Source organism: Heloderma suspectum, chromosome 6, assembly GCF_057233095.1.
Source record: "Heloderma suspectum isolate Gila_16-S chromosome 6, 16-S_ref, whole genome shotgun sequence".
Taxonomy (NCBI): Eukaryota; Metazoa; Chordata; class Lepidosauria; order Squamata; family Helodermatidae; genus Heloderma; species Heloderma suspectum.
This window is the reverse complement of record NC_139463.1, coordinates 86,767,204-86,793,769: the sequence shown is the minus strand read 5'-3', so window position 1 is coordinate 86,793,769 and position 26,566 is coordinate 86,767,204. Positions and strand designations below refer to the sequence as shown.

The 26,566-nt window shown below is 47.2% G+C and overlaps 1 protein-coding gene across 1 annotated transcript; it reads right to left on the bottom strand.

Moving 5' to 3' along the window:
* Positions 1-2,888: 2,888 nt before the first annotated feature.
* LOC146341714 (erythroblast NAD(P)(+)--arginine ADP-ribosyltransferase-like) lies at positions 2,889-25,318 on the bottom strand. Its single transcript, XM_084807622.1, has 5 exons — positions 25,235-25,318; positions 24,235-24,318; positions 21,615-21,706; positions 19,048-19,733; positions 2,889-3,163 (listed from the first exon to the last, which is right to left on the bottom strand). Exons 1-5 carry the CDS (start codon positions 25,316-25,318, stop codon positions 2,889-2,891), a joined length of 1,221 nt encoding a protein of 406 aa, XP_084663748.1.
* Between the last annotated feature and the right edge of the window lie 1,248 nt (positions 25,319-26,566).

The window sequence follows — 26,566 nt, the reverse complement described above, 5'->3', positions numbered from 1 at the left end:
TCAAGTGCAATGCTTACTTCAGAGAAACATGAAGCATCCTTAAAAAGAAAAAGTTCATTATCAAGGAGAGCACCCTTTCAGCAGTTGGTCTGCTGCTGTTGCCAGCTAACAAGGGAAATCCCCTCCCCCGCTCCTGCATCAGATAGCAAAAAAGAAATATGTTTCTGAGTCCTTACAAATGCAGGAAGGCAGCTGCAAGCTTTTGGGGGGGAGGGGTTGTCTGGTGCCTTGAGCTCTTGCGCAAGTCTGCTAGACTGCCTGCCTGCAACTGAGCCCAGCATAGCCACATTCTCCTCTTGCAGATGTCCTTGTCGATTTCATCTTCCACTTCCGGACTTCCTCAGTGAAACTCCCCCCATGCACACCGGCACGCGTGCGCGCACACACACACTCCTTCATCAGATTGCAAAAAGGAAATAATTATCTGAGCACTTAAGAATGCAGAAAGGTGGTTGAAAGCTTTGTTTGTTTTTTTAAGGGGTAAGACAGTATCCTGTGCTCTTGCGCAAGACCACCTGCCCCCTATTTAGCCAAGCATACCCATATCCCCCTCTGTCCTGCATTTTGGTGCTTTCCTTGCTAGCAAACAGCTTTTTTAAAGGCTGCTTGTCACTGTAAGTATACCTGGCCCAAAGTGGCTTCCCTCCTGCAGTGCCTTCTCTTGGCTACCCATGCCCATTGTCCATATCCTCCACCTCAGTGCTTCCCTTGCTAGCGTACACCTTTTTTTTTTTTTAATAAAGGCTGCTTCACATTCCACTTCGTGCTTGAAACAAAACATTATTATGTCAATTTCCTTGTAAATTTCATCCTGTCTTCTGTCCTAGCAGTGGTCAATATAAAACATTATATATATAAAAACTTGCAAACACATTCAGGACATTGCAAGAGAAGCCCGGAATGCAATAACACTGGAGGCCTTGTCTGTGCGTAGTGGATTCAGGGTTCCATGTATTTGGATGTCCTTGATAGCGAGGGCGGGTATATATTGCAATGGGGATTAGCATTTGTTTAGTGCAACTTGATGGAGGCAGGCCCAATACCCAAAGAGGCCCAGATTCAATGAGGGGAAATGGAGACACTCACAGAGAAGGGGAGAATCTAGTCACCTCTAGTTCTAAAGTTCTTTCTGCAGCCAGATGCTATGGAAGTCACACTCTCATTGACGCTACAGTGGTTTGTTTTTTCCCCTCTTCTGTTTCTGTGGCACCATCAGCATCAGCATTGCAGGGAGTCTTGTTTTCCCTCACCCCCACCCTTGTCTGGGAATGTCTGCCTAACGCACACACATCACATGCTGACAGGAGTGTAGCCAAAATGGGGCCGCTGAGAGGGAAGTATCAGTATTCTCAGGGGAACCCCAGCATTTGCAGAAGTACAAACAATGTTAAAAAAAAAAACCTTACATAAGGCAGTAAAAACAAAACAAAAAGGCCCAGTGGAGACTGAGCATGCTCAGTAGTCATGAAATGTAGAATGACACTTCAAAAAGAAAATAGAATATAGGGGAGAGTGGAATGCCCTGTCAGCTGGAATCCTGAACAGGAGCAGTCCTTTTTGAAGGGAGGATACATTTTGTTACAGTCTCACTTGCCCCTTCATGAATTCTGAAATGGCTCCTCTGTTTAAGTGTTCTGAATGGGGATGCTGGAGAAATCCACCACGGACTCAAATGAGGCCGGATTCCAAAGAATCCAACCTCTGGAGTCCGTGGCGAACCGGCCATACTCACCTCTGGATCTGGAGGAGTTCCTGTGAGGCAGCTCTCCAGCTTCCTATAAAACGCAATACGCTAATGGTGGCTGCCATTAGCTTATCGCAGGAAAGTTAAAGCCGTAAATGGCATAATATATGCCATTTGTGGCCGTAAAGCACTCACTTTTACCTAGGTACTGCTGTAAAAAGCTGCAGTTTAGGTAGCAAATGATGTAAAATATGCCATTTACAGCTGTAATTTTCCCGCGATAGGCTAATGGCGACTGCCATTAGCGTATTGCGTTTTATAGGAGGCCAGAGAGCTGCTCTGCCAACTCTGGCAGACACAGCAGGGCTCCAGAGGACTCCACAGGGCCCCAAGTGGCCCAAATTGCCTGCAATGGACCCCCCCAGTGGGGGGGTTCATACACCCCTAGTCCTGAAGTTTCAGTAGAATCAAGGTGCGACAGCAGTTGAATGAAGAGGTCCTGAGGGAGGAAACCATTTCTTCTGTGCTCATTACAGCACACACACATTTTTTTTAGATATACAAATACATTTACTGTGCAGAAAATATAAAATCCAGAACAGTCCCAAAAGGAAGAATCCTGTTATCCCACAGGAATAGCTGGCTTCCTGCCCAGACTTTCTTGAAAGTCCTAAGAACTAGAACCTTGGGTTCCTATACCAGGGTTGGCTTGAAAGTCTTCCTATCAGTACTTTCAGCTGAATTGGGGGAAACAAGTGAAACTTGAGCCCCCTGAAATGGAGGAGGGGAATTTCTCTGAGCTTTTCATGGGCCACAAAATTTGCCACCATTAGCAGTGGCAGCAAACGTCTCCCTTTTTTCTTTTGGTAGCAGTGGCAGCTCTTCTTCGGTTATACCATTTGGTTGCCCCCATAATGCTCTAGTAACATAATTCCAGGAATAGCTCATGGGAGAAGGGGAATAGTGGCCACCAGTGGAAGTACAAGCCGAACGGTGGCAGGTGGCCCACTTCAGGTGGGCTATGCTGGCCACTCCAGTTCTGCTCGTAGACATCAAATAGGGGCATTTGCCTATGCAACTGCCAGTGGTGTAAGGACCAATACTATGTACCCTAGACAGCATCTGGGTGACATCGGATTTTTCGGTTTCCTGGCTCCATGCTCTTAGACAGGGCTCCAAGCTTGGAGCCAGGAAACCACACTCCTCAACGCCTTCCCCTTATAGCCAGCGTGGACAGAACTGTGACAGATACCTCTCCGCACTCAGTAAACAGTGTGCAGAGATGGGGGTAAGAGGCTTGCTGGGGGCGGGGAGGGGAGGAGACCAGGGTGGCATTCCTATAATCTGTCCTATGGCCACCCCTAGGGATGGTGCAGGCCCCTGCTTCCATCCAGGAATCCACAATCCGGCAGAAACCCGCCCGTGCCCCCGAGCTGCCCGCACTCACCCAGGTGGCAGCGTCAAGCTCCGCAATCACCACTTTTTGGGAAAAAAGCGCTCGTGAAAAAGTGCATATTTGTCTATACGCAAAATAGGGCTGTGAATAGCCCATATAGGCAAGATTACAGACGTGTGCTTGCCTGCAATCTTGTGTATATGGGCTATTCATGGCCCCATTTTGCATATGTGCGAATACGCACATTTTTGTGATCGCCATTTTATTTCTCAACAAATGGAGATCGCAGTGCTCAATGAGGCTGCCTGGGTGAGTGCAGGCAGCCTGGTGAGTGTCAGGGAGGTCGAGTGCAGGCCCAGGTGCTCACAGGCAGAGGCTGGGCAGGCCCACCCATCCCTAGCCACACCAGCCTCCTTCTCTCCCCCTCCCCGAAGCCTCCACGAGATGGTCACAATTGCCCATCTAACTAAAATGCAGCATGTGGAGGCACAAAGCACCTCCCTCTCTGCATAGGTAACTCATAACCCTCTGAGTTTGGGGGCTTAAGAGTACTCAGGGCACAACCCATAGGATTGCACCCCTAGTGGAGCCGGGTTTGCAGGATCAAAGCACCAGGACTTTTTGAATTGCAGGAATGATGACATCATCTGCCACACACATGCTGCAATCCTCACAGTGAAAATGGCATTTCCCAGCAATTCTATATTATTGCAAGCTCTCCCTTTTGTAGTGCAAAGTATTTTGGGAGGGCCTGGTTTTGAATGGGCAATTAAGACCCATTTGCTGTACAAAAGACCTGCTGCTGGTGGAGCTAAAACCTGCTAGAACTGGTGTGCTGATTTTGAGATAAAATGTTTCTCCCTGGTGCTACAAAAATAAACTCCTAGGAAATCTTGAGCCAGGGGTCTTGTGACAGACGTACGCAACCTTCTACCCCCCCCCAGATGTTTTGGATGACAACTCCTATCATCCCTGACCATTGGCCCTGTTGGTGAGGGCTTATGGGAGGTGTAGTCCAAAACATCTAGAGGACACCAAGTTGTCTACCCCTGTCTTATACTATTTGAGGACATACTGTGTCCCTCTGTTTCCCTTTCTCATGCAATTTCAGGTCTCTCCAGCCCAAATCCAACATGCTGCCCATTGCCAAACTCCTTTCCTATGACTGTTTGGTGATCCTAATAAATTGGGTGTTGTGCTATGTACTCCTGCTCTTTTTCATGGAGCGGGGAGGTGTATGTATGTGTGTACACATACAGGTATGGATCAACACTGGTGACTGCATTTTTGAACTCTCCTTGACTGTGGTAATGAGCATTTGCACTTCATAATTTATAATAATTTATAATTTATATTTATAATAATTTATAATTTATCACTACACCATTGGTAGCTGCCGCATTTGATTTCTCAGAACACCCCAAGAAGAAACTATTTCCACCAGCTGAGTCTTGTGACACCACAAAACCAGCCCCCTTCTCTTGTGTTTTAATCAGATACATTTGTAAGATGTTTTTAAAAAGAAAAAAGGGCACAGCTTGCCTAAAGCATGGGGAAGGGACAAAGAGGAAGTCAGCACTGGAGTCTAAGTGGGTGGATCCCATGACTGTGCATCAGTTTTTCCTTTTTAGGCACTATGGAGAAATGCTGTGTATCTAACTTTTATATTTTGTTATGTTTAAAAACTTTGTGTGACCTTTGGGAGACTAGAATGTAACTGAGTAGGCCAGAGGCCTAACTTCGTTACTGTGTATGGAGCCTTTAAAAGTGGTGGTTACCTTGGTCATAGTGGTTTATGAATGGAAGCTTTCGGCTGTTGAGAACATTTAGGGGAGAAGTTACTTTTGTTTTGGTTGGTCGGGTGGGTCAACAAAGATGTTTAGCAGTTAGAACTTCCATGAGGAACATAATTGGCCAGATGATTTTAAAAGGTCAGGGAGAAGTCTGTAAGAGAGGGTTAGAGAACTGATGGCAGAGAGCAGGAGTTACTGGTGTTTAGCTGGGAAAAAGCAGTATTGAGAACTGGGAAAAGAGAACGACATTCTGAGATAACTCCATAGCCATCAACTCTTCCATAGAGCTGGTGACTATGGAGAGCAGGAGGCCGGGATTGTGAGATGGAGATACTTCAGGTAGGCAGCAGATCCCAGCAGCAAAGGGGATTCAGTCACAGGTCTGACCAGAGGGAGGTTCAGAAATTGATCCCTGATATAGTATCATCATCCCAAAAGCCAGAGGCTAGAGGAGGGTCTGAAGACAGAAGAACGCTGCTGTATGGCATCCATTCCTGGTTGTGAGGAATTGGCTGGGATGGAGTTTAGAAGAATTGGATCGGGGTGAGGGGAGCTATTGAGATTAAAAACCCCATAGGTGCTATCATTTTTCCAACAGGTGGTGGTTGCGCTGGGATTAAATTCCCCCATAGGCACCAATCAAGTTGTGTGAAGAGCTGAACTCTTTTAATAGGGACAAAATGTTGTCAATGAATTGGGCTGAATCTACACATAGCAGTGATACCGTTATCATACCATTATCATAACTATTGGTACACATGACACCAGTGGGCACCAATAGTTATGATAACAGTATGATAATGGTATAACTGCTACGTGTAGATTCAGCCTTGGACACACACTGTCCAGAATGCTGCTTATGAAGACACTTGTTGAAGCGTTTAAGAGGAGAGGCCATTGCAAACCATCAGATTTTCTAGTCACATTTGGCAACTCTAAGTTTGCTCAATGGAAACAGAATGTGTACAAAACCCAGAGAGCTTTGGCTATTGGGTGGTATAGAAATGTAATAAATAGATAAATACAGTCATCTGGTGTACAATACAGTCGCTCTTTCTCGTTGAGAGCCACTTTGAGGAGGGAGGAGGAGAAGGTTTTCAATGGCTATTAGTCCTGAAGGCTATATGCTGCCTCCAGTATCAGAGGCAGTATTATTTAATGACCCACACACTACATAGAGAACCATTTAAATGCCTCCTGAGGTAGTTGATTCCATGTGGATAAGCCATTAATGTATAAGGTTGGCCAGGTGTCCTACTTTACAGAGGTGAGTCCTCTATTTGAAGGTATCCTCTGCTTGAAGGGCTGTCTAGTCCAAGTCTGGCTTAAATATAAAGAAGCCTCAGAAGGGAGAGCAGTCAGTGGCCTTGAAGTTGCCCATCAGCAGTCAGCACATGGTCAGTGTTCCCCACTATGGTGAGATGTGTTATATTTCTGTTTAAATTATAGCTATTTCTAATATTATATATGCAAATGGTATGCAAATTGGTGCCCTCTCTTTTGGTGATGCGTAAGGGACCACTCTACCACCGACCTACCACTCGCTTCTGACAATGTAAAAACCCTTTAAAAGGGAGGTGTGTGATGGCATGGGCAAATCCTTAAAAAATGGCTGAGTCATATGAACTGGCTGTGATAAAACTGGCCATGATTTAAAACACTTATATTATACATACACACATGCACACACAATAGGCGGGTGATAAAAGGGACAAAAAAATGTTTAGCAGGGTGGGGGGAACACTAGATTATAGATGTGGGGGCAGCTGCATATAAATTTGCCTTGTTTATTCAGCTCACAAAATTAAATTTGCTTTAGCACATGGCTTGAATGTATGTAGCACAAAGTACCCTCTGCCTTCACCATACGAGCAGCCTAGCAGGGTCAAAAGTGAGACTGACCCAAGTTGGAAGGCCTTGACAAAACTTTCTGATTTGTATTGAGACAACAGCCCAAAGCTCTGTTCTAACTTAGTGAGTGTCATTGGCTGTAACCTGTGTTTACCTGAACGCTGTTCTTGCCATTTAGTGCTCACTCCCAAAGGAGCATCTCCCGAAAGCGCAAACCAATCCAAGGCCCTGCAATTAGGTCTAATTGTCACAGAGAGGTCCAGAGAGGAGCTCAATTACAGGTTATATCCAGCACGCAAACGAAGTTCAGAATGAACTTTGTCAAGTAGTTGATTGCTAGGTGCCATAAGCGGAGAGACCAGCTCTTCAGTCCCTTGGACACAGCTGCTGCGTCTCACATACTTCTGTTTAATAATATCAACAAGGAAATGTCACAGCTGGTGTCAGAAGGGAGACACAGAAACATCCAGGGCAGAGCTGGCCTACACAGAAGAAAAGTTTCAAACTTTCCCTTGGCTCTGGGTGATTTCTTATGCTACAGTTTTTACTCAGAGCTGCAGACAAAAACTCTCAGGGCGTCTTCAAAATTAGCTTCTTTTGTGCTATTGTGACCATTGTGAATGTGGAAAAGAAAGTGGAAGGGAGGTCTTTGTAATGTGAATGAACCATCCAGTCTAGTTAGCATTAGAAATCAATTGAAGCAGGAAATGCTTTAGGAAGTAGTGCAGTTAGGTCATTTCAGACATTGGACTTTGTGGACTGGGGGTAGGGGCTGTATTATTTCACTTCCTTCAACATTTGGTAAGCCAGCCCTACTATATTTGGGAGCCAACCTGCTATTTCTGCTGAGTGGGGCCCTGGACTCAGTGGTACAGCTAAGCAATTTTAGGCCCTGGACGTAATGGCCTTAATGGTGGGGGCAGGGTGGGAGGCAAAGTTTAGATGACCAGGTGTATTACTTGAGTTGTGAAACACACAGTCAACACTTATCTTTTCCCTGCTTCCCACACCCATTCCGTGCTTTACAAGCACTTCTACATTAGTGAGGAAAAAGCCACCCCACATTAAACAAATAAAAGACAGTTTGCCAATACTGATTTTAGAAAAAAAAGAAGAAAAGAAAGACTCTGAGCCTGTGCAGTTCTGCATTTTAAACTCACCTAAATTGTAGCACCAATGTGATTACAGGAATAACATGGGGCTTGCTTTTGCTGCCCTAGTGCTAAACATGGTTACTTGGGAAGAAGCGCCATTGTGTTGTGAAAAGGACAGTCTATTTTAAAAGTAAAAATTATAAAATGAGCATCTCTAACCACTTACATGCCCGGCCAGCCCCCCGCCCCCAACTATAAAATTATTTTTTAGAAGATGATAGATAGATGATGATGAGATGGATGGATGGATGGATGGATGGATGGATGGATGGATGCAGCAGGCAGCATAGCCCCTGGTGAACCCCAGCATGCGCATGCTGACACTAGTTCTGTTTGCCTCTGCCTACCAACTGGCAGGCTTTTGGGGGTGTGGGGTTCGGTTTTCCCAATTTTGTGCAAATTGCAATTTGCACAAAATTGTGGCCGTAAATAGCACAATTTCTGCAAAATTACAGCTGTAATTGGTCTAAAAGATGCAAATCAGGCCATTTTATGCCTATAATTTTGCACAAATTGTGCTATTTACATCTGTGATTTGCACAAAACCAAGGAAACCCAATAAAGTTCCCAGAACTCAGGAACTTACCTGTGGCTTGACTCATAATGGGAAGCCAAGACAGGGGTGATGCGTGGATCCATTGAATCCAAAAAGGGTCAAGGTTCCCCACAATAGACAACCCTACCTCTGCCCCAATCACCTGTGACACTCTGGGTGGTCATTTGGGGTGGGGGCTGGGCTGTGGAGCCCTATACCATTTTAGGCCATGGGTTCTGTCAACGCTCTGCAATGTAGCCTGGTTTGCAAGGTTCTATTACGGGTCAGTTCTTTAGACGGGGCCAGGTTAAGACAGGTTTCTCAGGAAAGCAATACTAGAATAGATCAGCTGTATAGAAAGTAGGGATGTACGGATTCCCCCCCCCCCCCCGCCGGAATCCTCCGAAGCGGCTCTGCTCTGTGAGGATTCCGACAGGGGAGCCTAGCTTGGGGGCCACTTACCTTGCCGCCTGCTGGACAAAGCTGTTCACCTCCTCCCTGCCAATCACCATTTCTTTAAAAAAAAATGGCAATCAGCAGGATGTGCCCATAGTATATACAAATAGAGCCATGAATCTTGCGTATAAGTCTATGTGTCCATAGGCTTATACGCAAGATTCACAGCTCTATTTTGGGTATAAGTCTATGGGCACATTCTGCCGATTGCCTTTTAGAGCAAGCAAGCAAGGGCAATCAGCATGGAGGAGGTGAACGGCTCTGGCCAGCAAGAAGCAGCGGAGTGCCATTCTGCCTCCAATCCTCCTGGAGCGGAGGTAAGTGGTGCAGATTCTCCACGGATTCCCGAGGCCAGATTCAAAAGAATCCAGCCTCATTTGAATCCGCAGTGAATTTCTCCAACATCCCTAGTAGAAAGCATCAAGTGGGGCTGAAGGCCAGACAGGGTTGTCTGTATGTTGCTCCAACAAGGAGCAAATCAAGGCTGAGCATTAAATAAGAGTTTGGTTGACTTTAGGCTGTTTGGCACCACCTCTACACTGACTGAGGCTTTGTTTCTTAAAGCTGCTTGGCCTGTTTTAGCAGTCTGAAGCTGTGATGATGTAGGAGTGCCTGTGGCATGCCAGTGCCCTCATGGCCAGAGTCCTCAGAATCAAAAGATGACAAGGCAACCTCCTCGGAATGCAGGGGAGCTACCCCCAGGATCTTTCTGGGAAACTAGTTCTTGGGGAGGTGGAAGTCTCATGATGCTTTTCAGTGACTGAATCTTCTTCCTGAACTGTTAACTCTGGAGCCTTCTCTGAGGAGAAGGGGTCAGGATCCTCTGAGGATGAGGGTTTAGGGTCCTGGTCTGTGACAGGCCCTGGACTTTGGCCCTTAGGCCCATCCCTAGCTACACCACTGCCCGGACATCTGCTCCAAAGACCTGCTCTGACAGCACCACAGACCTTAAACTTCATCTGCAAAAAGGCCCTCAGCTTCCACTTGAGAAGAGCTGATACAGTGTGAAATGTAAATGTCCCCCGTTCAAAGCTCACTCAGCCATGGACTTTCTAGATGACCATAAGCAAGTCCCTAAAGCAGGGATGCACCTATCAAAAGTTTACCTGGGCCAGAATCCAGCTTAATTAGAACTCAGCAGACTGCATTGTGCTGGAACCACTCCTTGAGATAGGCTGGGCCAGAACCATATAGGGTTTTAAAGGTCAAAACCAACACCTTGAATTTGGAGAGGAAGGACTGGAATCACCATAATATGGTGTCTCCAATGCCCAACCCCTCCAGGCGGTCCAGGAGGATACCATGGTCAATGGTATCAAAAGCCACTGAGAGGTCAAGGAGAACAAGGAAGGAGCATTCGCCCCTATCCAAAGCCCTACTCATATCATCCACCAAGGCGACCAAGGCCATTTCTGTGCCATGCCCAGGCCTGAAGCCCGATTGAAATGGATCTAGATACCTCAGACAGTAAATGCAGGCCAGTATTTTTTTTTAATACTTATTTATTTATTTACTTATTTTTTTAGTTATAACATTTCTTAGCCATCTTTCAGGACAGAAGCCCTCCCAAGGCAGCTTACAGCAATATAATACATTAAAACAGTTAAAATGTTAAAAGCTATAAAAACATAAAAACAATAAAAACAACAATAAAAGCCAACAATAAAACCAGCAACAATGATAACGGTAGTAACAGCAGCAATAGCATCATATCAAGAGAAGGCCACAGTAAAGTAATATGTTTTCAAGGCCTTCTTAAAAGCCCGCAATGACGGAGCATGGTGGACCTCCAATGGCAACTTGTTCGAAAGATGTGGGCCCACTGCAGAAAAGGCCCTCTCACGTGTGATCGTCCACCTGACTGCTCTCATGGCAGTTAGGGCCTTTCATTCTGATCTTAAAGTGTGGGCAGGCTGATATGGGTGAAGGTGGTCCTTCAAGTAACTTGGTCCCAAACCATTTAATGCTTTAAAGGTCAAAACCATCACTTTGAACTGGGCTCGGAAACACACTGGAAAACAGTACAGCTGGCACAGTATAGGCATTATGTGATCAAATTGCCTCGCCCCCACCAATGCTTGGGCAGACATATTCTGCATGAGCTGGAGTTTCTGAACTGTCTTCAAAGGCAGCCCCATGTATAGTGCATTACAGTAGTCCAGCCTGGACATGACTAGTGCATAGGGATGGCGGAGAATTCCGCCACGGATTCCAGTGAGGCCAAATGCACTGGCATTCAGCCCCCCAGAATCCGTGGTGGAACAGCCTCCTGCGCCCCCACCCGCCCCGCGGAACCCCCCCGGAACGGCACTTACCTGGGGCGGATGCGGAAGGTGCGGCGGCGGCGGCAGCTGCGGCAGGGGTGGGGGCGGCGTGGGCGGGGGTGGCTGGTCTCCTGGCCGGCCGCGGCTGGGCGCAGCATATGCAAATGGCAGCGGCTACAGCGGCCGCCATTTGCGTTCGCTATTTTTAGCGTTTGCTACGTAAATATTTATGTAGACTAGAACGGCGAAAAATAGTGAACGCAAATGGCGGCCACTGTAGCCACTGCCATTTGCGTACACGTTTTTTTTACTTTGCCGTGATAGGCTACGTAAATATTTATGTAGCCTATCACGGTTAAGTACAGGGACGCAAATGACGGCGGCTATGGCCGCCGCCATTTGCGTCCCTGCTGCCCAGCGGCCAGATGTCCGGCTGCCAGCAGAGCCGGCTGGCGGCTCCGCTGAATCCCCGTGGAGTGGAGCCGGCCGGGCAGGATTCCGAGGGGAGAGACGGAGCGCCCCCCCCCCCCCGTCGAGGATTCTGGCAGGAGGGACGGAGCGCCTCCCCGCCCACCGCGAAGCAGATCCGCGAAGCAGTAAGTGACTTTCGTATATCCCTACTAGTGCATGGTTAACTGAGGCAAGGTCCATCCTCTCCAGATAGGGCCACAGCTGGCATACCAGCCTAAGATGGTAAAAAGGACTCTTGGACACCAAAGCCACCTGGGCTTCCCTAGTTAGCTCAGAGTCCAAGAGAACTCCCAGCATGCACACTTGGTCTTTTAGGGGGAGTGCAACTCTAAGACCAGTTGTAAACCTCCATCCAAAGCAGTTGGTTTCCCAACCCACAGTACCTCCATCTTGTCTGGATTAAGTTGTGGTTTCTCCTCCCCCATCCCTTGAGGGTCATATGGGTAAAATCCTACTTGCATATTTTCTCATATATTGCCATGAGGAAAGGGTTTAGAGACTTAGTCAAAAAAAAAAAAAAGGAAATTCAGAGAGGGAGCCTGACCTATCTCCAGATAGATCCAGATCCCCACAGGTGCCCTGTAGTGAGTGAGCAGGATAAGCCACTGAGCAAAATAGTCTGAATAGCTAGGGCTGATTTATTTGCTGGAAACGTCCCTTTCTGGGTTTCATGAGTATTGAAAGAACAACTCCTAGGACAGGCCTCCACAGTGATCCACAGTGCCAATGAAAGCCAGGCCTAAAAGCCTCAGCTCAGACAACATGCTTTTTAAAAATATATAGGCTTTACACTGCATCTAGAAAACCAAAGGAAGGCATATTGAGGAACCTTCTCAGGAAGATCATTCGATAATCTCCGGGACATTGCAAAAAGGCTCTGTTTCCTCAAAAAAAAAAAAAAAACAATCCAACTTCTTTCCTTCTGAGGGCCTCTCAACCCTTTTCTACCTGGTGAGGGAAATTCCAGACTGATTGACATCTCAACTTAATCGATTTCAATAAGTAGAACTCTCCTTTTATCCCTGTCCTATTGACAAAAGACTCTGTATTCTCCTGCCATTACCAAAGGGCGTATGAGGATCTTCCAGTTGAATGCTTCCACTCATTTAAATTCCTCCTCTAAAGACTATGGAGTTTTCAGTGCACCTGACTTACTTATTTCTTTCCCAGTGTTATCATGGGCAAAGATCTACCTGTTGGAATTTCCACTGAGCTAACAAAAGTTATAAAGGAATACCAAATAAAAGAAGTTCCTTCGTTTCCCCCATCCTCACTCCTTTATGTATCAAAGCATCAACAGGTAGGTTAAGATTGTGGGGATCAAAAACCACACAGACAAGTTCAAGTTGTCTTTTAAATGGTAAATGTTTACTATGTGATTATATCAAAAGCCAGAACAATAATTCCACCATTTATAATCCTGAAAATTCTATTGCTTACAAAAATGACACCTGTTTAGCTAATAACATGAAACTTGGCATCCATGATAACTACAGATATGCATATATATATCTGTACCATATGCACGGAAAAGGAAAGGGGAAAATGTTTTCACAAAGTGATGCCAAAAGGCCAAGCAATGCAATGTAAGCAATGATCATGCAGAGCGAAAATGGAAAAAAGATCCAATAAAAAAAGAATACAATACTTTGTGTTAGGTAACCACCAGCTAGGGATGTTGGACAATTCCGCCACGAACTCCAGTGAGGCCGGATTCTTTAGAATCCGCCCCCCACCCCGGAGTCCATGGTAGAACGGCCCCCACCACCCCGTGGAATCCCCCCAGGGCGGAGCCTACCTGGCGGCGGATGCAGCGGCGGCAGATGCGGTGGCAGATGCGGCAGCAGCCGCTGCCAGGCTGCTGTGGCCACAAATGGCAGCCGTCGTAGTGGCCACCATTTGCGTGGCTGCCTTTTGCCGTGATAGGCTACATAAATATTTACGTAGCCTATCATGGCAAAAACTACACCATTTGCACCCCTGCTCTTTGCTGTAATAGGGCACGTAAGTATTTAAGTAGCCTATCATGGCAAAAGGCAGCCACGCAAATGGCGTAGCAGCTACCATTTGCATGGCTGCCTTTTGCTGTGATAGGCTATGTAAATACTTACATAGCCTATCAAGGCTTGGCAGGGATGCAAATGGCGGCCGGCATAGCAGCCGCCATTTGCGGCCGCAGCAGCCCAGCAGCGCCTGGGAGTCCAGCTGCGGCCGGCCCCGGCCAGCGGCTCTGCAGAGTTGCCGCAGAGCGCAACCAGCCAGGGAGGATTCCGGGGGAAGGGATAGAATGCCTCCCCGCAACCGCGGATGCCCCGGAACGGAGCTGGGTAAGGGATTTGTACATCCCTACCACCAGCAAGTATGTGATTCTAGATTAAGGTTGAGCTTAAAATTATCTGGTGATACTTTGGGTTGAAATGTGTGTGGAGGGTGGGGTAGGTGAAAAGTTGTCCTGAAACCATCTCCTGGCTTACCTTTTTCTGACACTGACAGCACTTTTGTGGGGCACTTGTCTTGCCGTTGGCAGCAGTGCTTTTCCCTGTGTGGGAATTTTATTTCTCACATGCCCCATGGGGAAAAGGCTACCTCATCATGTACTGTCCTTCCCAGTGGATTTCTGGGGGCGGGGGGGAAGGATGGCTGCCTGCCACACAGAGGAGCACTGCCACTACTGCCATCAATAAGGCCCATATCCCCCCTTTTTCCCCCATTTTACCACCCTAAAATAAAACCTGAAATGCCCCCTCCATTTTGCCACTTAGTGAAAGGGGCAACGAAATTGGAGGGAGCATTTTGGGTCAGCTCTACTTTAGATTCTAACTCTTAACATGCACACAGCTACACAGAATGGGAAGTTCACAGAGATCCTTGCAAAGCACAGGTCTTGGCAGACTGCATTCCGTGGTCACTGGGAAGATGAAGCTTCAGAAATACAACACTATAGAGAAAAAAGAGAGGAAGTACAGCCACCGGTTAACAAGAAGCATCCCAGTGTAATCTCCAGTCTTGTCTCATGTTGCAAAACTTCAGGTTTTGTAGGGAATGCCACAATTCCAGATACAGACTAAAAGAATGCTTGGACACAGTTCCACAATGAAAACCATCCTTGATATTAGAAAAAAAAAAAAAAAGTGGACTGCGTGCAGCAAATGGGAAGTAACTGTCCATTTATTGTGCATTAAAAATGCTCCTAACGATGGAGGAATGCCCTAAGAGCAGGGATGGCCCAGGATGTTTTGCTGCCCGAGGCAAAGAACAAGATGGCACCCCTTCTCATTCCTTGTACAAAAGCCAAATGGACGGAATGTGTCATCAACACTGACAATGACACAGTGTCCACCACCGCACCTGACCACAGCAGGCTAACTTATGGGTATGGGGGAGGCTGCATGGTTCCATAGCTTTCTCCTCCAATGCCTTGCAGCCACCTCCTAGCATCTGCTGCCTGAGGCGACCGCCTCACTCTGCCTAATGGCAGGGCTGGCCCTGCCTAAGAGACAACCAGGGCTCTTCCCACATGGCAACCCAGAAGCACTGTTAAGGTTGCTGCAATCCTATGCACACTTCCTTGGGAGCAAATTCTGTTGAATCCAAAGGGGCTTAGTTCTGAACACAAATGCATAGGATTGCACTCTCAATCTTTCTGCACGTCTTCATCAACAATGATGCCGTTTCCAATGTGGGCTGTTATCAGCCCTCTCTTTTTTATGACACGGGAAAAGAGATTGGAGTCAGGTCAATGTTCTCTCTGGTTTCTGCTGCCTAAAACAACTGTTTCATCTTTCATTATAGCAGAGATGAGGAAACTCTGGCCCGCGGGACAAATTTGGCCCACCAAGCTGGCCTAGCTGGCCTGTGGGGCCACAAAGAAGTCCCTGCTGCCTCCCCAAACCCCCACCCCATCAGAAGAGAAAGGGGGCAGGAGAGCAACTGAGTGCTGGACCACATTTCCCACATGTGATTTCCCTGCCCAGAGAATGTAAAGGAGGAGGGAAGCCAGCACTTTGATAGGCTTAAGCTCCACCTGGGCCTTCCTTCGCTGGGAAAAGCCTGGGCAGAATGAAGCTGCCTAACCAAAGCCCTGGCTGAAGTGCCCCATCCTGACATCATGGGTGGAGCTCTGCCCCCTGTCGTCATCTGGCCTGCAGGAAAGGGGGCAATCCAGCCCCTGGGTTGGACCCGATATGGTTCTCCAACTCATTTATTCATTCATTCATTCATTTAAAATATTTGTAAGATTCTGGAGCGGTGAACAGCAGATAGGATAAAAGAATAAAAACACCATGTTAAAATAATTGATATTTTTTTAAAGAAACAGAGTCCTGGTAAAACCCGAGTTTTTATACTACTTTATAGTATTGCTGCTACTTCACACTCCTTTTTTTTTTTTTTAACCCAGCAACTGTTATGTATGTTAAAAAGGTAAAGGTGTCCCCAGCCAGTTGTGTCCGACTCTAGGGTGTAGTGCTCATCTCCATTTCTAGGCCAAAGAGCCAGCGCTGTCCGAAGACGCTTCCGTGGTCATGTGGCCGGCATGACTGAACACCGAGGTGCACGGAACGCTGGTACCTTTCCCACCGCAGCGGTGCCTGTTTATCTACTTGCAATTTCTTGCTTTCGAACTGCTAGGCTGGCAGGAGCTGGGACTGAAAACGGGAGCTCACTCCGTCACATGGCACTCGGGTCTCGAACTGCTGTCCTACTGATCTTCAGGTCTGCAGTTCAGCATCTTAACCACTAAGCCACCACAGCCCCTGTTATATATGTTAAGCGATTATAATATTCATGTAAACATAATCTACAGCTGAAAAGCCTGAGGATGTGTTTTCACAGACATGCAAAAATGTAATGTACTGAGAGAAGTATGGCACATCCTCAAAACAAATGAACAACCTGGGTAAAAGGCAGGCAGGTAATTCACTACAAGAAAAAAGGTGATGCACATTTTGTTTGCAATCATTCTGCAATGATGCAGAAAGACTTGCACTTGTAATATTTAGAGATGATGTTCTTCTTCCTGTGTAACTCTTCCTGAACTAAGGAGAGAACCTATACATTTTGACTCTTTCCTCCAGATCTACTCCTTATACATCCATTCAATCCCTCCCCAATAGAGTAGTAATCTTATACCAGGGCCCCACGCACCTTGGTGTTCAGGACAGGCCTTGTCGTCATCCCAACCTACATATAGAAAAAGAAAATTAGCTTGTCCCCCAGTTTTGTTAAACAGCTATTCTCCCAGTCCATCATATAGCTGTAGGAGGAGCAAAATCCCACATTTTGTTCTAGTCCTCAGTGATCAAATGAGTGGGGGCAGAATTGGCAGTGCACTCTAGACAACAAGGACACCCTCCCCCATTACTTTTCCTCATGTGATTAATTATTTATTTATTTATTTATTTATTTATTTATTAAATTCATTACTCGCCCACCTGGCTGGTCACCCAGCCAATCTGGGCAATGTACAAGCGTATAATAAAACAGTTTAAAACAATAAAATTCTACAATAAAAACATTTTCTAAAATACCCTAACCCACCCCAAATGCTTGCCCGAACAACCACATTTTTAATGCACGGTGGAAGCTCATTAAAGAGGGGGCATGGCGGAGTTCCCTAGGGAAGGAGTTCCACAGAGTGGGGGCCACCACAGAGAAGGCCCTCTCCCTCGTCCCCACCAGTCTAGCTGTCCTGGCTGATGGAACAGAGAGAAGGCCATCCAAGGCTGATCTTGTTAAGCGGCCTGTCTGGTGTTGCTGGAGGCCTCCTTAAGATAGGCTGGGCCGGAACCATGTAGGGCTTTAAAGGTCAAAACCAACACCTTGAATTTGGCCCAGAAAACAACTGGTAACCAGTGCAACTCCTTCAGCACTGGAGTGATGTGATCTCGCCAGCAGCTTTAATCAGGCAAGCCGCCGCATTCTGTACCAGCTGCAGCTTCTGAACCGTCTTCAAGGGTAACCCCACATAGAGCACATTACAGTAGTCTAAACTAGAGGAGACCAGACCTTTACGTAGACTACAGCGAAAATAAGGGCAACGCAAATAGCGTTGCCCTTATTTTCGCCGTAGTCTACGTAATCTTTACGTAGACTACAGCAACCAAATAAGGAACGGGAATGGCAGCTCCCTGTGGGGGCCGCCATTTGCGTACGCACTTTTTTTTTTTTAAGTCACCCGTGATAGGCTACGTGATGATTTACGTAGCCTGTCACGGCTGACTTTGCAGATCTAGCTGTGATAGGCCACGTTAATCGTCACGTAGCCTATCACGGGGGCGTTTTTTTTTTTCTTTTATTGGAATGGCGGCGGCGGCAGCCGGTCGAAAGACCGGCTGCCGCTTCCGCCCCGGACGAAGACCCGACGAACCGCCAGCCGGACCCACCGCCGGGAGGGACATTCGCCAAAGGTAAGTCCCGTCCTGGGGGGGGGGGTGCGGGGGGCAGGGGGGGCTGAGAATTTCTCCCCGAAACTTGTTCGGGGGGCCGAACACGTTGGCGCTCGGCCCCCCGAAGTTTCGGGGAGAAATTCTCCGCCATCCCTACCCACAAGTGAGCGGCCACGGGTCCAAAACCTCCTTTCCCAGTGCTACCCTCTGGTACCTGCCAGAGAGGAAGGACTGGAACCACCGCAATACGGTGTCTCCAATGCCCAACCCCTCCAGGCAGTCCAGGAGGATACCGTGGTCAACGGTATCAAAAGCCACTGAGAGGTCGAGGAGAACAGGGAAGGAGCATTCACCCCTATCCAGAGCCTTCCTCATATCATCCACCAAGGCGACCAAGGCCATTTCTGTCCCATGTCCAAGCCTGAAGCCCGACGGAAATGGGTCTAGATAATCAGTTTCTTCCAAGTGTGCCTTCAACTGCATCGCCACCACCCACTCAATCACCTTGCCCAAAAAAGGCAGATTCGGGACTGGGCGAAAGTTGTTCAGAACTTGGGGATCCAAGGAGGATTAGGATAGTATTGGAGGAAGAATAATCCCTCACTTTCAATCCCTTGGTGAGATTTAGGGCTTCTCTACATTAAAGCAAAAATCCCACACCCTACCGGGCTTTCTTCTTGAAGAGTCTTTCCGGGATTACGATTGGCACAATACATGTGCCTCCCCCTGTCCTGTGGTAATTTGTGGGGAAGTTCCATTTGTTCCATTTATACAGCCAGCTGATGGGGCTATAACACTGCAGTGATACTGCACTATCCTGAAATACACCACCTCGATATATTTATTACTGCATTCTTGGTGAGCTAAATCATGGTGGAATAAAGCTAAAAAAAATGGCAGAAGAGGCACCAGAGGATGACGACATCATGAAAAGGACCCGCAAACGTCAGTGAGTAAGAAGCCCTTACTCACCCACACCAGGCCCAGAGAGGGAGGGGAGGGGAATTAGAACAAGCATCTCAGAAAATGAAACATGTAATAACTTCCATTGTGTTACCTTTCCCCACAAAGGCACAGTTGTGGTAGCTGCAAGTGCCCACTGACTTGGCTTGTACAGTCTTGCCTTTTGAGGTGTCTTCAACTGAGGTGACCTTGAATATCTCATAGGGAGGGACTAACACTTCCTCTTCCTCTTGATAAAAGGACATCTCACTTATCTCAATCCCCTTGCAGGTGAACAACTTGAAGAACGTTACTGTCTCAAACTTCTCGGCCTCTTCCAGGTTCTCTGAGGTGGAGGTGAACTGCCCAAATCGGAAGAGCTCATCGACAGAAAACTCCATGTTGATACCTCTGTAGACTTCAACGCATTTGAGATCCTTTGGATGGAATGCCATGGACGCCCGGGTTAAGAGGAAATGCAGGGACTTGAAAGGGGAGGCTTCATACTCCTCGGGCCCTTTTCCTGCTGTGCAGGTGGCGGCGTTGAATTCCCTGTAGAGTGGAGGGTATTCTAGTGTATATGCCCAGATAGCCACCTCAGAGAGCTCTTCTATATTCTGAGGGTACAGCCATGATTGGTTAGTCTGCCAGTTAAACAGGGCTCTTTCCCAAGCTTCACGATACAACTCAGATGTGTTCAGCTCCCTTCGAATGAGGGAGGTCAGGTGTCTCCGCATGCTTGACAGGCAGCCTTTGTACTGGTCATCGAGGGAGTAATGTGCCATGTTCAATCCTGGTTGGCTGAGTTTGTTGACATCTCACTGGAGCCAGTCTGAAGCCAATTGATAATTGCATTGCATGAGACATGCTGTCCTCTCAGAAAACATATGCAATTTTGCTATCCATATAACACAGGGTTCCTACTTTGTTATGCAGATAAGATAATCTATCCAATGCACTCTTGACTGAATGGTCAATCATCTACACCATGTGCCAGGGGTGGGGAACCTCAGGCCTGAGGGCCAAATCTAGCCCTCTTGGGTGTTGGGAATGTGCAAGTTACAGGAAGGGGGCAGTGTCACAGTTAGCCAGTTAATGCATGGGAATTTGGGGGGCATAGCTAACCTTAGGATCGCTATCGCCTACAGAGTGGTTTCCTGCTCTTCCCCTTCCTCCCCCCACCGACTTTCCATTAGGGATGTATGAATCCTGCGACTTCTGGGCCGGGGGGGGGGTCTGCAGCAGGGAAATCCAGGCCGCTTGGGGCCACGTGGATTTCCCCAGAGCCTTACCGCGTCTGTTGGATTTTGCGGGACAGCTCTCCTCCATTCTAACAGCACAGTCAGTTATTGGCGGCCGCCATTAGCCAATCGCAGGAAAAATAAGGCCATAAATTGTATAGTTTATGGAATTTGCAGCTGTGAAGCGCTTCCTTCTGTGTAAATTGTGGCCGTTTATGCCACAATTTACAAAGAAGAAAGTGCTTTATGGCCTCAAATACCATAAACTACGCAATTTGTGGCCGTATTTTGCCCACGATTGGCTAATGGCCGACACCATTAGCCGATTGTACTGTTTAGAATGGAGGAAAGCTGCTCCACAGGAAATACAATGGACCCGGAGGTAAGTGGGGTCGGTCCGCTACAGACTTCACAGGTCAGATGCTTGAGAATCCAGCCTTATTTGAATCCACAGCGGATTTCTCAGCTATCCCTACCTTCCACCACTGCTGGGAGCACACGTGTTTGCTCCTTCCAGTGTTATAGATCACAGCTAAATGGACTGAACAGACTTTGCCTGAAACTATATGCTGTACCTGCATTTTTATGCAAGAAACTGTGAGTAAACCATTTTACCTTTTCTTCACTAAAGAAGGGCGTGGTCTCCTTTTTTAGCCTTGTATGTGCATGTGTGGTCTCCCTTTTTTAGCCTCATGTGTGCATGTGGGACTGGTAAACCCACATTTTGTTCTGCCTTTTGTTTTTTCTCTGTTAACTGCCTTTTTAACAGGAGGCAGCAATATCAAATAGTTCCATCATTTTTCCCATTCTGAAAGGTTGAAATACCTCTCCTAAGGCTTCATTACTGGCATTAAGAGTAAGCAAGAGCTTTGAATGAAAATATGCGGGCCTTTTTGGTATTCTGGCCCCACCTCTTTTGCCTTTGGTCCCACCCCTTCTGCTTTTGGCCCCATCCACAACTGGAATACGGCCCACTGGAGTTTCTCCAAAATTTAATTTAGCCCTCAGGCTGAATGGGATTAACCACCCCTGCCTTACCACAGCTGGTAAACAGAGCCAGCAGCCTCCACTGTCCCCACTAACTTGTGGCAAACAGATCACAGCCACACCCACACACTTATGTCCAGGTTGCTCCAATGCATGGTGCAGGGCTGCCAAGTACCATGCTTGATCTCCCCCTGTCCTCCTCTGGCAATCTCAGTAGAATATTAACATTTAACTTTCAGCAGTGGGCACCCGGAGCAAAAGGCAGTGAGGCAGGGCTGTTGGGAGAGCGCTCTCCCTCGCTGCTAACATGTGGTCCTGATCAGGCTGACTCGAGCCAGTGCGGGCGCTAAACACCTGTGCAGGGCCCTGAAATCTGCCTCCAGTCCTCCTGTCCCTTGCCTGAGGGTAAAGCCTGCCGCAGCTGTAGGGCACTGCCTTCGTGCAGGCCCCTCACATGCCCTGGAAGAGTCTTGCTGGGTGTCGGTGCCTCTGTCTCTTCCTGCTGCCTGGCTCCTCTTTGCCTGAGAAGCTGAGCAACTTGGGGCCCTGTGGAGGAGGGGATGCACCCAGCATGGGGTGGGGGATAGTCTCAAACATCCTTCATAGAATCATAGAATAGTGGGGTTGGAAGGGTTTCGGGAAAACTGATCTGCGGACGACAGGATCCGAGTAATGAGTTTGGGGGATATGGATTTTGGCGTGATCTAGAAATGTTCTTGGGGCAGGATCTGGCTGGCCCCAAGTTTGGAGGCTTGGGGGAAATTGACTTTAGGGGGATTTTTCTATTTGGGGAAATAATTGGGGGAAATACATTTTAGAGTAACTTGAGGTGATTTGGGGGAATTATTGGCTTGGCTTTTGTGAAATGGATGCTCTGTTTGAGCAAACAAATGTGGGCTCAAAGGACTGCTTTGGTGTTGTTGTACAGGCCAGAAACACCCCACCCCTACCCCTCTGCTTTGCACTCATGAATTTAAATTTAACTTGCAAGTCTTATATTGCCCTTTCTGTGCAAACAGGAGTACTCTTTGTTCCTCCTACTGTGACTGCTTGGCTCCTCCTATGCTGACCTCCTGGCTCCGAGTTCCATTTCTTTCTTGCCTTCCATCCCACCATCTCCAATGGGCACTGGCCACCACTGAATCTAATGGCAAGACCTTGGAAGGTGTCGTGAATCATTGGATCTCTGTGTGAAAGGTCTGACATGAGGCTTTACTACCCATAGCTGTCACCTTAGCACTGGAAAGATTCTCATCTCCAACTAGGGATGTCAGTCATGGGAAAATCCAGCCCTTGGGGGGCCCGATTTTTGTGGTGCCCCTGACTTGGCTTGCATTTATGAGCCAAGCTGGGGGTTTGTTGCCAAAATCCGGGAACGTTTTCTTTTCTTTTTTCTTGGGGGCATGGGGGGTGTAAAAAGCAATTTGCACACATTACAGCTGCAATTTGCACAAATTATGCAAAGTTTGGCTGTAATTTGCGCAAATTCAGCTGGAATTTATGCAATTCCTACCAATTTCTTCGCACAATTTTTTTTAAAACCTGAAATCTGTGAGCTGGCCTGAGTCAATGAGATCAAGTTAGGCCAGTTTGTAGGAAAGCGAGCTGAAGTCCGGGGCACTGAGCTGATTAAAGTTTGGTGAGCTTCACTCCATGGACAGATTCCGCCAACATCCCTATGTCCAACCCTTCCCCACTGCTTTACAATAGTACATTATCTTCTTCTCCCACAACTGGGGCAAATCCGGTGTTCTCCTGGCTCAGCTCTCCCTAACTAGCCACTTTTCATTCACTAATGACCACAAATGAAAACAAAAATGTTGGACTTAATCCTGTTGCCTCTTGAGCAGGCCATACCGTGGAAGCCACTAAAAAAACCAAAAAGTATTGAGGTTTCTCTATCCTGATAACCCACATCATGTTCACAATTGTGCAGAAGAAACTGGATCAGGTAACTTAAGGGTTTTGGAGCACTGGATTCTAGGAGGCTTTCTCCTGCAATTTGACAATCCAGACCCAAAGGCAAAGGGACAGGATTCTCTAAAACAAATGAGGATTTTGCCTTCTGACTGCAGTCTCTTGGTGCTCTTTTTATAAGAGTCTGTAATGTGGACAAAACTGTTGACCCAGCTGACATAAAGCCACAGCATGGCACATGTGACAAGTTTAGGAGCTGTTGGGGAGATAGCAAGATGAGTACAAGATGTGTGTTGATAAAACGACTTCCTTGTGGCATGGAGACATTGTCCATTATCTCACTGGTCAGACATGTGCCTCTTCCATCTCTCTGAGGAAATGGATTCTGAACCATAAAATGGCTACTCTGCACCATAATGGCTGAAACCTGGCCCAAGTTACAGCAAGCAGGCTGGTGATGACAGAACAACTTGGAGAAGAATGTGAAGAGTGGGTTTGAAAAGTTTGCCTCAGCCCTAGGATATAAAGACTCAGAAGGCTGATAATGTAAACATGCATGCTTGTCAAAGAGCTGAGGATGCCCCTAGGGACTCTAATATTGTGCTTTACAGAGAACTTGGCAGACTCCATCCAGTAGACAAGCAAGCCAAAGATATTCCCAGACCTTGAGAGATTCCATACAACTGTATGTACATCTGTCTTCCAGGTAGGGATGTACGGATTCCCCACCGTCCGTTCTGGGGGGGAATCTGCCGGGGGGGGGGGGAAGCAATCCATTCCTCCCCTTGGAATCCTTGCAGAGTGGTTCCACTCTGCAAGGATTCCGCAGACCCGAGGGCCTCCGCTTGCCTGAATCAACCAGAGCCCTTTGCCTCTGCGCCGATGGCCTTTTTAAAAAAAAAAAAGAAAGGCATCAGCAGGATGTCCCCATAGACTTATACGCAAAATAGAGCCGTGAATCTTGCGTATAAACCTATGGACACATAGACTTATATGCAAGATTCATGGCTCTATTTTGCGTATAAGTCTATGGGGACATCCCACCAATTGCCTTTTTTTTTTTTTATGGCAATCGGCGCAGAGGCGAACGGCTCCCAGTGCAATAAGCAGCCATGCCATCCCACACAGAATCCTCCAGGACAGGAGGTAAGTGGCACCAATCCGCCATGGATTCCTGAATCTGCGACGGATTTCTCTAACATCCCAACTTCCAGGGCTTCCTCCTTGAGGTGTTGCCAGACCTGCCACCAGTGAGACATGAAAATGAATGACAAAAGTCTCTGAGATATTAGAATCACCAAGAGGTTCAGCTGGAAGAGGAGGGCTGAGGAGATGTTCCAGCTGAATGGGTTCTGCACATATGCTATATAATGGCCAGGCCCTGGACTCACCCACAAGGCAGCTATTGCTATTCCCAGAGAATTGTTGTGTTTCTTAACTACAGCCTGCTGCAATGTCTCAGAATATATTTTCCTGAGAAAATTTCTGAGATTCTCCTTTTTTCTCATCCTCTACTCCACCTCACCACCCCACCCAAACATAAGGCCACTCTGCAGAATTTTATTTATTATTTCATTGTATTGATTTATTTCATTTCTATGCCACCGAAGCTCTCTGGGCGGTTCACAACAATTAATTTTTCTCTGAATATTCTCCGCCATTTTTTGTGGTGGTTGCCACCGTCACCACAACAAAATTTCCCAGAACAAGGCTAGGTCCCGGGCATTGTGGAGGATGCAAAATGGTGGCCAGGCTGACAACACAGTCAAAGCTGCTGTCACTTGCAACAGCAACAAAAAAGGGGGGTGGGAAATGGGGGGGGGGAAGAAACACATGGTTCTACTGCCACTGCTAATGATGAGTCCTACCCCCAAAGAAACTCTTGGAGAATGTTCACCTGAAAACTTTTGGTGAAACTTTGGTAAACCACCCAGAGAGCTTCAGCTATGCGGCAGTATAGAAATGATGATGATAATAAAAATAATAATGCCTCTCCACTCAATTTCTCTGCCCACAAAGAGGGTGGAGACTTTTGAGAGACCATTTGCTGTAGTCTGAAGTGGAGGATTAACCGGAAGACCACTTTGTTTGCAAAACATTTGGCAGATGAATTATACTCGGGGCTCCATTTGTCCAGTTTCATTAGATATCTTTCACCTTTGGGGCGCTGAGGATGTGGACAGCAAAAAAGAATCCTTCTAGAAGTGTGACCAACCACTTGTGCTCTTGACCCTTGTCCATCTTAACTTGTGAAATCAATACGGTCGGGCGTGCACACTTGGGTCCCTAAAATAATGAATGCTTCCTTTTGGATCCCAAGCAAGCAAGATTGGGAGAGCCTTTACAAGTAGGTTGTCCACTATCAGAGATGCCACATGGTATAATTGCTCCTGGATCTCTCCCCTTCGAGTTGGTACTCTTGGCCCAAGTGTTGCAGCATAGCACAGGGTTGCTATGTTCAGTGTGTTGAATGATTTCAATCTCTCTTCCTTGCATGCACACACGCACACGCACACACACTATCACTTATGCCTCTGATATCTTCTCCAAATCTATTAATGTATCAGTGAACATACCAGTTTATGGGTTGCAATGAGGGAAGCAATAAAACAAAAACAACAAAAAACATTGCCTTTCAATCAGATATACGTGCTTGCTGTTTCTCCTTATGCTTCCTTTTGTGAGTTCTGTCTTTCAGAGATGAATGTGGGGGTGGGAGGCAGGCAGGATAGAGATCTAAGATTCTTTAAAAAATCTACAGGGGTCTTATGCCCAGGTTGTTTGGTATTAGGGATGCACTAGCATCTCTGCATTCAGCCCCAAAGAATCAAAAATCATAGAATATTAGAGTTGGAAGGGGCCTACAAGACCATCGAGTCAAACGCCCTGCTCAATGCAGGAATCCAAGTCAAAGCATCCTTGACAAGTGGCTGTCCAGCTTCATCTTGAATGCCTCCAGTATGGGACAGCCCACTACCTCCCTAGGTAACTGGTTCCATTGTCGTATTGCTCTAACAGTCAGGAAGTTTTTCCTGAAGTTCAGATGGAATCTAGCTTCCAGTAAGGTGAGCCCATTATTCCATGTCCTGCACTCTGGGATGATCAAGAGATCCTGGCCTTCCTCTCTGTGACAACCGTTCAAGTTCTTGAAGACCGCTATCGTATGTCCCCTCAGTCTTCTCTTCTCAAGGCTAAACATGCCCAGTTCTTTCACTCTCTCCTCATAGGGCTTTGTTTCCAAGCAAATGACCACAATTACCTCAAAGGCACTTCAGAAGCACTTGCAGCTGCCTTCCCCTTCCACTGCCTGAAGGGGAAAGAAACATAAGAACATAAGAAGAGCCATGCTGGATCAGACCAAGGGTCCATCTAGTCCAGCATTCTGTTCACACAGTGGCCAACCAGCTGTCTGCAGGAAACCCACAAGCAGGCCATGTGTGCAACAGCACCCTCCCTCTCCTGTTCCCCAGCAACCAGTGTACCTAGGCA

What these genes read in the sequence shown, in the direction of transcription:
- LOC146341714 (XM_084807622.1), bottom strand. Translation starts at nt 25,318, where the DNA reads ATGGACAAGGGTCAAGAGCACAAGTGGTTGGTCACACTTCTAGAAGGA. An exon ending in CAGGAATCCATGGCGGATTG is followed by an intron (nt 21,707 to 24,234) that starts GTGCCACTTACC and finishes CCTCCTCCACAG; the next exon opens with GGCCCCAAGTTGCTCAGCTT. An exon ending in GCAAGACTCTTCCAGGGCAT is followed by an intron (nt 19,734 to 21,614) that starts GTGAGGGGCCTG and finishes CAACAAACTCAG; the next exon opens with CCAACCAGGATTGAACATGG.